The 13,300-nt window shown below is 37.5% G+C and overlaps 2 protein-coding genes across 2 annotated transcripts; both read right to left on the reverse strand.

The window, feature by feature from the left end:
* Nucleotides 1-364: 364 nt before the first annotated feature.
* LOC106664776 (protein takeout-like) lies at nt 365-1,652 on the reverse strand. The gene is made up of 6 exons (XM_024227107.1): nt 1,574-1,652; nt 1,406-1,495; nt 986-1,133; nt 802-929; nt 584-733; nt 365-516 (listed from the first exon to the last, which is right to left on the reverse strand). Exons 1-6 carry the CDS (start codon nt 1,644-1,646, stop codon nt 365-367), a joined length of 741 nt encoding a protein of 246 aa, XP_024082875.1. The 5' UTR covers nt 1,647-1,652.
* A 3,577-nt stretch (nt 1,653-5,229) lies between these two features.
* On the reverse strand, nt 5,230-6,541 carry LOC106664777 (protein takeout-like). The gene is made up of 6 exons (XM_014390770.1): nt 6,469-6,541; nt 6,308-6,397; nt 5,849-5,996; nt 5,665-5,792; nt 5,449-5,598; nt 5,230-5,381 (listed from the first exon to the last, which is right to left on the reverse strand). Exons 1-6 carry the CDS (start codon nt 6,539-6,541, stop codon nt 5,230-5,232), a joined length of 741 nt encoding a protein of 246 aa, XP_014246256.1.
* Nucleotides 6,542-13,300: the final 6,759 nt, after the last annotated feature.

Below are 13,300 nucleotides of genomic sequence, written 5' to 3' on the forward strand. Positions count from 1 at the left end.
GGCTTGGCTCTATTATAGCTTTGCTTTTGCTAGGTAGTCGTTTGGCCCATCCGGCTGCACCATAACTTACTATTGGGAGGAAGACACTTTTATAGATTGTGGAGAGCGCTTTTGTGCTAAGTCCATATTCCACTCTCGCTATTACGCTCAATCTATTGTACACCCTTCTTGTCGTTTCCCTTATTTTAATAGCGTGGTGTACTGGGTTCAGGTTATCGCCTAATATTACTCCCAAGTACTTGACCTGATCGCTTGGCTTCACTTGTTTGAATGATTAAAAAGATTTCGAAAAAGCCATCACTTTAATAAATAAATTTTAATAAATAGTTACATAAATAAACAAATTGTTACAAGATCATTTAAATCATTTAACAATGAAATCACTAGCAGGAACTCTCGAAAATAATGCATTTGCAACAATTTTTGCAGGTTCGCCCAATGAGTGCAACGTGATCGGTTGTACCGTGTCCAGAATAAACCGCCAGTTGGAGTTTAACACATCGTTCATTCTGTCTCCTGGATAATAAAATTTAATTGATGTATTATTTTGATTGATTATTCATTGAAAAAATTATGTAGTTACCTAATGCCTTATTTCCGTTGAAAAGGTTGTCCAAACGGACCCGAATTTTTGAAGCCTCGGGAAGAAACGTTGCTTCTTTTACCTTGAGAAATTCCTTTCCTTTTTTAGTGTATTTTTCAAATATGAAGTTCATATTTGTAGTAAAATCATCTATTGGATAATAATTTAAAACGATTTTTGTTTTTATTTTACTTTTGAATTGTTATTTCAGTTCGTACCGAGAATTAACCTGAAGTTTCCTTTCCCTTCTATCGGCAGGAAAATAATGCTGCCGTTAACGCCATATTTGCCTAAAACCGTCAGCTTAGACGACTTGATTTGCAATTCCATTTTTTCCCAGTCGGTTCTGTGACAAACAACTGTTAACAAAACCAACATGGAAAACAGATATAAAACCTTAACCTGACGTGATCGATTTTGACGTTTTTGAAGCCCAGGACTGAAACATCTCGGACGGTAAGTTTCAAGGCGATAGGACCAGAACCATGGTCGTACACGAACAATTTGACTTTCCAAGGGTCCAAAGGTTGCATTCCCAAAGTCTTATTACCTAAAATAAAAATAAAAGTGTTTCAAACTAACCAATTATGCAAGAAGATGGTTTGCAGGTTAAAACATTATCATCTTTATTATCACTTAAAAAAGGTTGTCAAAGAAAAATGAAAAATATTTTATAAACCCTTGCTCTACCTAAAGGACAGGCAGTGAAGAACAATTCTGGCAAACTTCGTAATATATTTTTATTGATTTTTGTACTTTCTGATATATAAAATGAGTAAATATTCTTTCGCAAATTGAACGTAAAATAAATTAAAATCAAACCTTTGCCTAAATCCCTCATTGCATTTTGTATCGATATTTTCAAACATTCGTTCAACGAAACGTCGGTCTTGCACCTGGCCCAATGTGAAGCTGAAAAACCATCGCGAAATTTTACCGAATTTGATTTTCAAACATCAAATAATAAAACACAAAGAAAAGTCGACGTACGCAACTTTACGGACTCAACAGCGGCCAAGAGAAGTACTGTAAGGACAGAGGTGAAATTCCTGGAAGAGAGCATCTCGACTGCAAATTTTTCTGCGAGATACAGGTATATATAAGTATGGAAATTAAACCGGCTTTCACAAGCATCGCGAACTTCACCTTGTAAAGCAATAATATCACTTTCACTTAATATCATTAATAAAAAAAACAAAAAAAATCATGGCTGTGAGCCAAAAAATAAAGTAAATTTATGTGGTTCGGAATGTTTATAAACATAACTTTCGTTCTTATTCATCGAAAAGAGTGCCAAATAAAACGCTATTTTAAATGTTATTTATGATTACTTTATATAATGAATATATTCTTTTTTCACAGCATGAGGCACACTTCACGTGATAATGATTTTATTTGTGGTTTAGTCGTTTTCTGACCATCTTCGTCCTCGTATCCTCCTAGGTTTGGTCTGTCCGACGCGTTATAGATTTCGCCATATTTAATGGTTGTCAGGGATATAAAAACGGTGGGGGACATTCAATTGTTATTTTTCAACTCTACTAGAATGTTATTTAAAAACGTGGATATATCAACGTAAAGCATATTAGATGAAGAAGTTTTTGTAAAATTTGACAAGTTGTGGGTATTTTTTTGTAACGTCAGTAGAACGTGCAATCATGACGTGTTGTGTTGAATGTTCAAAAACGTGAGCTAAGGTAAATTTGAAGAGGGGGTAGAAATAAATCAATTAGAACTCGCTTTGTAAAATAAAAATGACACATCTGTAATCTCAGAAAAACCAACTAGTAAAGCTTCATACAATAAAATGCAATGGTTCTTCTTGTAGCAAGCACCTAACAACAAAAGAGGAACTTTTCAGAGGAAATGCTCAAAGTGTTTTCCCTCTTCTCGAATGCATAAACGACTTTATGAATTTCTACCCCCCTTCAAATTTACCATAGCTCACGTTTTCGAACATTCAATTGTTATTTTTCAACTCTACTAGAACGTTATTTAAAAACCTGGATATATCAACGTAAAACATATTAGATGAAGTTTTTGTAACATTTGACAACTTGTAGGTATTTTTTTGTAACCTCAGTAGAAAGTGCAATCATGACCAATATTTTAAATTTTGTAATGCTGACATGTTCCAATTGATATTGGCTAACATTTTATGTCATTCAGATTATTGCAAAGAAGTATCTTACAGCAATTTTCAAATGGTGTAATTGGATTTGTTGTAGTTTCAACATTTTGGAAGTTGTAAGCGTTTTTATGTTTTTAAGGTGTGAAAAGTTGAAAAAACCTAAATTGCCGAATATCTTCAAAATAAAGAACTTTCCAAAAATTTTCTCCTCAGCATTTTTTGCTTCCAACGAAGAGTAGAATCGATTCCCTGAGTTTCGTCAGAAGGAACTGCGACACCCTGTATACTTGACCACTTACACTCAGAGGCAAATAAAGTGGCCACTTAATATTTTTAATTATCTCTTATACAATCATTTATTGATTATTTTACTGCAATATTTGGTCCGATTTAAAGGATTAGAGGTAAATAAAACACAGATAAAATTTCCCACTTTAGTTTATAATTGGATATTGTAAATAAATCTTTTATTTGTTGGTCTTTTTGCAAAGTTTTTATCTAATGTTCCGTTGGTTTGATTTTTTTTTATGTTGTACCATTTTGAAGTTTCAAATTTGTTTGAGTGATGGTTTTAAGTGATAAAGATTCGGCATTGCATAGTTGGAAGATAGAAGAAATCAAGGGTGCGTGGCCAGAATGCTTATCAATCTCAGAACAACTGTCCGAATGTCTTCCATCGCTACCAAGATACTGGAGGTTACTCAAGAAAGCATGGATCGGGTCGCCATCGTATCCCATCTCAGAGAGATGATCGTTTTATTGTTTCGAATGTACTCCGTAATCCACATTCTACCGCTGTTGAGATCAAGCAACGATTTCAACAAGTCAGAAATGTTTATGCCAGTTTACAAAAAGGCGAATATCAGAAGCTGGATCACTGGTCCAGAACAGCTCGGTTAAGGTTCGCAAAATATCACATCAATTGGTCTGAGCTTGGATTAAAATCTTATTTTCGGATGGGTCAAGGTTTTGTTTGAGGTCTTCTGACGGTCGAAAGAGGGTTTGGAAAAGAAAAAGAGAACGATAATTCCCCGCAATGCTTTCACTCCGCAGAAGCTATGGAGGTGGGGTGTTATGGTATCGGCTAAACGAATGATAGAACTACTGCATTTGAGCACACATCTACACAACATGGGCATATACAACGATGATCCCATCTGCAGATTATGTAATGAGGAGGAAGAAACATCCACCCATATCATCTTCGAATGCGAAGCAACAACTCAATCGAGATTTAACCTAACATAGGAAAAAAACTTAGGGAAATTGTAGCAGCGACAGTCAATGACCTCATACTTCTAAGAAGAAGCTCTGAACCAAGGAATTAGGAAGGTACAATAAGCCAGAAGGCTGCAGTGCCTGGGGAGTACAAACCCGTTGCCTAGTATCCTATAGTATGGTATGGTGCATATGGTTTGGTCAGGCATTTCTATGGAAAATTGCACAAACTTGATCTTCATCGCGGGTTCCCTAACCGCTGCTCTTTGCATTGAAGATGTGTTATCAGAAGAAGTTGTTTCTTAAATGCCACAAATTGGCGACGATTGTATTTTTATGCATGACAATGCAAGGCTCCCCGCTTGGATCGTTGGTGACTTTCGGGAACGGGCTTCAATTCAATGTTTGGAGTGGCCAGTATGTAGTCCCGACTTAAACCCTATCGACCACCTTTGGGATGAATTGTTAAAGAAGGTAAAAAGTTACCCAGGGATGCCAGAGGATTTATAGGAGTTAAGAATGGCACTGTTGGAGTAGTATATTCCACCGCACTACATTCAAAACCTTGTGTCCCACTGAAACCAGACTCGTAGGATGGAACACCGATCTCTAATCGACAACGACAGCAGACTCGTCAACCCGACGAGTTCTCTCTTATCACTAATGAACCACCTACAACGATGGGAACGGTACTCTCAGCCTTAACCTCGAACTCGCCTTCCTACTCGGCTACAGGCAAACCGCTGCACTCGGCCAACTGCTGCACCAGAGTCCCTTCAACCGAAAGAGTCAGCCGACTCATGGCCCCAGCCTCAGCCAACTGCTCTCTATCAACAGGCACACACACTCGGTACCGGCCTCGACGCCACGCTTCCAAACAACATCGGCCCTTGAACCTCATAAAATCGTCGAATACAAGCGGTGATCAACGCAAGAGGAAGAAATGCCTCGAACGAATAAACTACACACTAATACCCAAAAAAACAATGTAACTTAGACATATGAAGACAAGTCTTACTTCAACCTGCTTATCACCCTGATCAGCTACAAACTGGCTACTAACTACACTGAACATGGAAAAGTCCGAAATGCCATAGCCTATGACAGACCAAGTCGATCATAAAAGGTAAACCGAGATGATCGGAAACAACCAACCTACAAAACAACAAGTATTATATAATTTTTTTTATTCTTCTTATCATATTCTCTCTAAGTCTTTGCCCTGGATGCTTGGAAAAGTCAAGATATTGATAAATAATTTTTAATAAATAAACTAGTTGTTACAATTAATCTTAAATCATTCGAGAATAAAATCTTTCGCAGGAACTCTCGAAAATAAGGCATTTGCGACGATTTTTGCAGGTTCGCCCAATGAGTGCAACGTGATCGGTTGTACCGTGTCGAGAATCAACCGCCAGTTGTAGTTTAACACATCGTTCATTCTGTCTCCTGGATAATAAAATTTAATTGATGTATTATTTTGATTGATTATTCACTGAAAAAATTATGTAGTTACCTAAAACCTTATTTCCGTTGAAAAGGTTGTCAAAACGGATTCGAATTTTTGAAGCCTCGGGAAGAAACGTTGCTTCTTTAACCTTGACAAACTCCTTTCCTTTTTTATTGAACTTTTCAAATATGAAGTTCATTTTTGTAGTAAAATCGTCTGTTGGATAATAATTTACAATTTCTTTCTTTTTTTAAATTTATGAATTGTTATTTCAGCTCGTACCAAGAGTGAACCTGAAGTTTCCTTTTCCTTCAACGGGCAGGAAAATCAGACTGCCGTTCATGACATATTTGCCGAAAATCGTCAGCTTAGACGAGTTGATTTGCAATTCCATTTTTTCCCAGTCGGTTCTGTGACAAACAACTGTTAAAAAATAAAACCTGGAAAGCAGTTATAAAACCTTAACCTGACGTGATCGACTTTGACGTTTTTGAAGCCCAGGATTGAAGTATCTCGGGCGGTAAGTTTCAAGGCGACAGGACCAGAACCATGGTCGTACATAAACAACTTGATCTTCCAAGGGTCCAAAGGTTGAACACCCAAAGTTCTATTACCTAAAAACATGTAAAAAAGTTTTTAAAATCAAATGGCTATAAAAAAAATGCATATTTCTGTTCAAGCTTTATCTGTCAAACATGCTGTAAGAAAGGAAACATTTATGACAAAAATGTAAATATTGTTTTGATCCTGGTCGGTAAGTTCTCACTTTATACATGACACGTGGGTTTTCACTGGTATAGGGTATTAGTGCACGACGTCCGGCATAGGTTCAAAACAAAACATCCTTTTTTTTTCATTTTGATAATGAAATGGATAAATATTTTTTAAAAATTTACACATAAAAAGGAAATATTAAAAAACTGACCTTTTTCCAAATCTCTCATTGCATTTTGTATAGAACGTTTCAAGCAGTCGTTCTGCAATGCGCCCTTCTTGCACCTGGCCCAGTGTGACGCTGAAAAACCGTCCGAAATTCGTACAAAAAACCTGATTTTTAAACAGTTTATCAAAGAAAAGACAACGTACGCAATTTGACGGATTCCACAGCGGCCAGGAAAAGAACTGGAAGGACGGACCTGAATGTCCTGCGACAGTTCATCTCTGCTCTGACAAATTTCGTGTGAGAACAACATTTATATACAAACTATGGAAACCGACTTTCACAAACATCTCAAAACGTGAGGTAAAACTTCAATTTCACTCTGAGCCATTTCAAGAAATATGATGAAGAACGAGGAAAAAATAACTACACAAATTGTGGCCCAGCAACAGCAATTAACCAACAATTAACCCCGCCAATCAGTCGGACTTAAAAAGTAAAAGTAATTTTATTTTAAAAATCAATATAATCAAACTGACCATGATTTAAATTCAAAGCAGGAAAATTGATCTTAGAGGTCTGGAGAAAAAGACCAAAAAACATTTTTTTAAACATCTATATCTGTATTATATCTTTTTATTGTTTATTCACTGCACCATGGAATTCTCCTCAAGATTTTGAAATGTTTTGGTGAGTTTAAATAAGTGCTTTGAACTTCAGAAGTCAATGGGCTACAATGGCGGGAGAAAAAGATTTCACGAGGCCAAGGGTCACTCCGGTCAGCGCCCACGACCAGGCGAGCAAAGTAAACTCGCGTAGAATTTTAAATAATAAACATTATTTGAGATAAGCATCTGTTATGCAAGTGCAGAATGTTTGGTTAAGTCCCAACTTGCCCAAATGCAGCAGGAAGTCGGCCGATTAACTTATGACTTACTCAACGAAAACCAAACAGTCGTGCTCTTAAAAATATGAATAATTAAAATATTTAAATAAATATACCTTGTTAGCTGAGTTTAAGGTAATTTTAATTTATTATAATTATGTATCTTTTTTATTTTTTGGTTTCTAAGAACTAAATTTTTCCACTCGTCTATGTCTTTCTTTTCAGACTTACAAACGCACTCTCCTTTTCTCTCTCACACTCTCACTCTGTCTGTCTCTCTCTACCTCCCCCTCTATCATTCTCACTCTCTTCATCCCGCCCTCCGTCTCTCTCATTCTCACTCTTTTCATCCCTCCCTCCGTCTCTCTCTCTCTCATTCTCACTCTCTTCATCTTTCTCTCTCTCTCATTCTCACTCTCTTCATCCTCCCTCTCTCCTTCTCTCTCATTCTCACTCTCTTCATCCCGCCCTATTTCCCTGCCTCCCTCCGTCTCTCTCATTCTCACTCTCTTCATCCCTCCCTCCCTCTCTCTCATTCTCACTCTCTTCATCCCGCCCTATTTCCCTGCCTCCCTCCGTCTCTCTCATTCTCACTCTCTTCATCCCTCCCTCCCTCTCTCTCATTCTCACTCTCTTCATCCCTCCCTATTTCCCTGCCTCCCTCCGTCTCTCTCATTCTCACTCTTTTCATCCCTCCCTCCGTCTCTTTCTCTCTCATTCTCACTCTCTTCATCCCTCCCTCCCTCTCTCTCATTCTCACTCTCTTCATCCCTCCCTATTTCCCTGCCTCCCTCCGTCTCTCTCATTCTCACTCTTTTCATCCCTCCCTCCGTCTCTTTCTCTCTCATTCTCACTCTCTTCATCCTTCTCTCTCTCTCATTCTCACTCTCTTCATCCTCCCTCTCTCCTTCTCTCTCATTCTCACTCTCTTCATCTCTTTCCCTCCTCCTTCTCTCACACTCTCTCTCCCCCTCTCTAATTAACTATATATCTGTCTATTTAGCTATTCCTATCTCCTTCTTAAATATTCCAAATCTCTCACTTTCTTTCTTACTTTCTTTTTATCTATCTTTCTCTCAATCAAGGACAAAGGAGTGGCCAAAAGAATCCGAATTCACCGTCAAACGATTATCTCGATTGCCAACATATTAATTGTTCAAAGGATGATATATACTGAATATGAACCGGTTTTCACGACTTTCACGAACTGGTGTGATGAAATTTTTTCCCATTATAAACATACTAAACATATCCAGGCCATAGCGGTCTCGAGGCTTTGTTATATTTAAGCCGTTTTTTGAATATGTGTTTTTTTAAACAAAATTGTTCGAATGTACTATTCGCCAATCTCGTGCCATTCTCACGTGCCACGATTTATTTCTTTATTGACAACACATCTTATTTTATTAATTTTTTTTTTAATAAGAATTTTCCTATTTTTATCAATAAAGAAATAAAACATTGTACTTGAGGATGGCACATCATCGCTGAAACCTTGTACATAGAACAGGTTTTTAAAAAGTACCTTCAAAGAAATAGCCTAAAAATAACAAAAAATAAAAATTCTTAAATTTTGAGGAAATTTAAAATTATTGAAATTTGACAATGATAAGATCGATAACGTAAAATGCCATATTCGCATAGGGGAGTCTATATGAAAGTACTTTCTTCTATGCTATTAAGTACATAGAAAGTGCGGAGTTTCAATTTATTGAAATTCAATTGTTTGAAATAAAAAAGCCAGTGTCATCTGCCGGATTCGAACCCACGACCTTCGGCTAAACACGCCGTTGCTCTGCCACTTGAGCTATCGTGACTTCGATCCAGTCGGACACCAACGTCCCATCTCAACCTACATTTCGAATTTTCCCTTGTTTTAACCAATACTTTATATAAAGATTAATTAATTGAATGAAGTTACTTCATTACAGTCAGATCACGAAATATAATGGATTCAATTTATAATGTTCACGATAAATCATTTTTGTAAATTAAACATATGAACGACCTCAAAATACAGCCATGCAGTATACATCATAAAGACCAAGTTCCAACTTTGTAAACGTATTTTCTGCGTATGCTATAAATTTTTTGTACAACTTTATTATTTATTGCTAATCAATAATGCATGTGGTAAATGAACGAGTGTTCCATTGATCATCCTAGACCAAGATATAAATAATTAAAATTAATTGTAAAGATGTTTTTCGATGTTTTATTAATTGAAGGGCGATTTTTCTTTGGCCTACGAAATTGCACAAAATGACAAAAATTGGCTAATTAATTTTAAATGTAAATATGTGTACTCAAGTGAATAATTTTGCCACAAAAACATTCCAGTTCCTCAGAAAGAAATATATTTCGATCATTCATGATGTGCTCGATCATTTTAGAAAATCATTAGTGGTCAAATAGTTTTGATCATGTTCCTTAAAGATGAGGGTAATCAATGCATGATTAAAATCTCTGTAGAACGTGTTTTTCGCGCACGGCAGAAATATCTTAATGAGACGTTTATGGTAGGAAATAATTGAGATGTTTAGTTTATATCTAATTTAGCCAGAAATTTCTCTCTCTGGTATTTATAATTTAAAACTCAATTAATAAATTGGGCTCAAATTATCTATTGATTTCGGATTATGACATATTAAATGGATCCGGTTCCTGGGCTGAGAAAGGCTTCCTTGCCTTCTGTCACGTACTCGCCGGTCGAACGACACGAAGAAGGAGATGGTATTGGGGAAGATCCTGAACTTGAATACCCAAGAGGACACGCTGACCGTCACCGGGTTCAAATTCTTTTATTTTGTTGCTCTTACGTTGCCCAGTCAAGGATGGATTCGCGAAAAAATCGGACCTGACCTCATGTCGTTGGAGAAAATTTGCGTGCAGATCAACACTGGTTAAATTTTCAAGGTTATTTTGTTCCAATTGCTGACGAAAATTACTGCAAATAATTGCTGCGTGACGCATTTTGCCTCTCAACAACTCTGTCTCACACACGAAGAGGAAAAGTGAAGAAGAAAGAGAAAAAGAGAGAGAGAGAGAGAGAATCTTTCTACTCTCCTTTCCCTCTCACTCTATCTGAATGACTGAAATAGGCAAATATTAAATCAATCTATTTATTTCTCTCTCACTCTCTCTATTTGTCTCTCTCACTATTTCTCTTGTTTATTTACAAAAATTTTGCCTAGGCTAGCAATTATTATCAATTTTCAATTCATTCAATTCAATCACATTTGACGTATCTTTCGTCTTTGATGAAAACTGAAGGAAATTTTCCTTTTCCCGTATGCTTCAATTTGGAGAATTTATAAAACAGATAAGCCTTCAGCTATAATTGTCATGGTATTGAACCAATTTAGGCCAAGGGATTGTCCGATAATAAAGGTTAATTTTCGTCTTTATTCGAGGTCTCCGTTTACATCTTCATAATTTGACGATTAGACCTAATTGTCCGGGCAGAATATATCGATAATTTGCAGTTTTTAGTGAATATTTTCCAAATATGAACAAATGAAAACGATAAATAGAACAAGGGCAAAAATATGAGTGTTGTTCTCATTTTGTTTGATTAAAAACAAAATCTATATCTCGTAATAGATATAGAACAAGTTCCTGGAAAGCATGTTGATATCAATTGAGAAAATGATGGAACAATATTCTAGCGGTGGTTGTCTGGATCCCCGGACATGTCGGGCTGGAGGGTAATGAACGTGCGGACGAGGCGGCAAAGGCCGGGACGTCCCACCCCCCAGACCGGACCATCGCGACCAGCCCCTCTGAAGCCAAGCTAGCAGTAAAGAACATGATAAAAGAAAGATGGCAGCGTCAGTGGGCCGGGTCGTCCGAGAGGCTTTTGCGCGACAAGAGCACGATTCGTAGATGGCCCCCCGAGAACTTGAGCAGGAAACATGGAATCGTCCTTACGCGATTAAGAATAGGCCATACGCGTTTGACCCACGGGCACCTGCTCTTGGGCCAAAGCCCGCGCAGCAGTGCCCCTTATGCATAGAAAGGTTGCTCGACGTGTCCCACATACTGGAAACATGTCATGCCTTGGTTCCGTACAGGGTGGCATGCCATCCAATCTGAAAGTGGTACTCGATCGCTGCAGCGGGTTTCTGGGTCCTCTATTCCGCTTTCTAGGGGAATTAAAAAAAAAAAAAAATTGTATATAGTCTTATGTGTTGTGTGTCTATATGTTTTGTCTGAGTGCATGTATTTATTAGCGTGAATGGCGAGGGGTGAGGGTGAAATATAACGTCATCATCGCCCCTCGAACGTTGAGAGCGTATGAGTGTGTGTTCGGGGTCGATGGCGGAATATATATAAAAGTACTCCATCGACCCCAATCTAGATTAGTTTGAGTATAGGTTGGTGGAGTAATATCAAGTACTCCACCGACCAAACGGAATGAGTGTACTGTATGGATGTATTCATGTGTATGAATGTAGTGTTTGAAAGGGTAAATAGAATATAGACTTGGTTGGGGGCTGAAATTACCTAGATGTCGGAAGCCCCAGGCAAAAAAAAAAAAAAAAAAAACTACCGCATTTAAGTTTTCGTAGACATTCTGATATATGTAACTTTGTAGTTTGAACATTAAATTTGAAAAAGATAATACTTGTTTTTATCAGTAAAATCAGAAGTACGAGAAGTTCCAAGTTTTTATCAATTTAAATTTAAAAATCCAATATATTTTGTTTTTGTTCCCTGATAATCTCTCCGTTTCTCACAAACTCTCTCTCCCTCACACACTATCACTCACTCTCTCACTCTCTCACTCTCTCTATCTATCTATCTATCTATTCTTCTATCTTTCTGTTGGCTAAGACTTACCCTCTATCTATCTATCAATCAATCAATCGATCTATCTACCGTTCTATCTTTCTGTCCTTTTGTTCTTCTATCCTTCTATCCATCTATCTATCTATCTCTCTATCTTTCCTTCTACATTTCTATCCTTCTACCTTTCTATCCTTCTATCTTTCTGTTGGCTAAGACTTTCCCTCTCTATCTATCAATCAATCTATCTATCTATCGTTCTATCTTTCTGTCCTTCTATCTTTCTGTTGGCTAAAATTTTCCTTCTCTATCTATCAATCAATCTATCTATCTATTGTTTTTTCTTTCTGTTCCTCCATCCTTCTATACTTCTATCCTTCTGTTGGCTAAGACCTTTCTCCTCCCTCACTCTCTCTCTCTTTCTCTATCTATCTATCTATCCATCAATCTATCTATCCTTCTATACTTCTATCCTTCCATCTTTCTGTTGGCTAAGACCTTCCCTCTCTATCTATTTATCAATCAATCTATCTATCTATCCTTCTATCCTTTTATCCTTCTATCTTTATGTTCTTCTATTCTTCTCTCCTTCTATCCTTCCATCCTTCTATCCTTCTGTTGTCTAAGAACGTCCTCCTCTCTCTCTATCAATCAATCTATCTATCTATCTTTCTATCTTTCTGTTCGCTAAGACGTTCCCCTACCTCTCTCTCTTTCCCTATCCATCAGACAATAAATTTACCTATCTACCGATCTATCTTTCTATCATTCCAGCCTTCTATCTTTCTGTTGCCTAAGACCTGCCCTCTCTATCTATCTATCAACCACAACCGATATTACCCCACTCTATAAGCACAGCGAAAGAGAGTATTAATTGCTGGGGCATGAAACAATTTCTTAAAGAATGGAATCTGTCCCCTGGACATAGGCAATTGAAGTAGTTTGTGAAGGAAATCAAACCAAAAGAATCGAAATGGCTATTCTCTAACTCAAGGAGGGGAATTAGGAGGCTGATAGGTATCCTGACGGGCCATTGCCCCTTGAGAAGCCACCTCTTCATAATGGGTATTTTACCAGACCCCTTTTGCCGCTTCTGTGAAACAAAAGAAGAAACGGCACGGCACTACCTCGCAGAGTGTGATAGGTATGCCAGGCATAGATTTGAAACTTTTGAAGGAGAGGACATCACCAAATCACTCCCCAAGATAAAAAGGTCCAAAATCTTGGGGTTTGTGAACAAGTCCAAGAGGTTTATGCAGGACAAGTGAGCCGACCAAGTGCCGGACATTTTAGGGATGGGGTACGAGTCTACCCAGGCATTTAACCCCTCGGGTCTTGGTCGCCCATCCTGCGTAATATATATA

The sequence above is a fragment of the Cimex lectularius genome, unplaced genomic scaffold (genome assembly GCF_000648675.2).
Source record: "Cimex lectularius strain Harlan isolate CLEC.00 unplaced genomic scaffold, Clec_2.1 scaffold52, whole genome shotgun sequence".
Classification (NCBI taxonomy): Eukaryota; Metazoa; Arthropoda; class Insecta; order Hemiptera; family Cimicidae; genus Cimex; species Cimex lectularius.

Bases quoted from the DNA above. Each gene is read 5' to 3' on its own strand.
- LOC106664777 (XM_014390770.1), bottom strand. From the start codon at position 6,541: ATGAACTGTCGCAGGACATTCAGGTCCGTCCTTCCAGTTCTTTTCCTG. The intron at 6,398-6,468 runs GTACGTTGTCTT...ACGGTTTTTCAG, and splicing joins TGTGGAATCCGTCAAATTGC to CGTCACACTGGGCCAGGTGC. The intron at 5,599-5,664 runs GTACGAGCTGAA...ATTATCCAACAG, and splicing joins AAACTTCAGGTTCACTCTTG to ACGATTTTACTACAAAAATG.
- LOC106664776 (XM_024227107.1), bottom strand. From the start codon at position 1,646: ATGCTCTCTTCCAGGAATTTCACCTCTGTCCTTACAGTACTTCTCTTG. The intron at 1,496-1,573 runs GTACGTCGACTT...ATGGTTTTTCAG, and splicing joins TGTTGAGTCCGTAAAGTTGC to CTTCACATTGGGCCAGGTGC. The intron at 1,134-1,405 runs GTTTGATTTTAA...TTTTTATTTTAG, and splicing joins AATGAGGGATTTAGGCAAAG to GTAATAAGACTTTGGGAATG.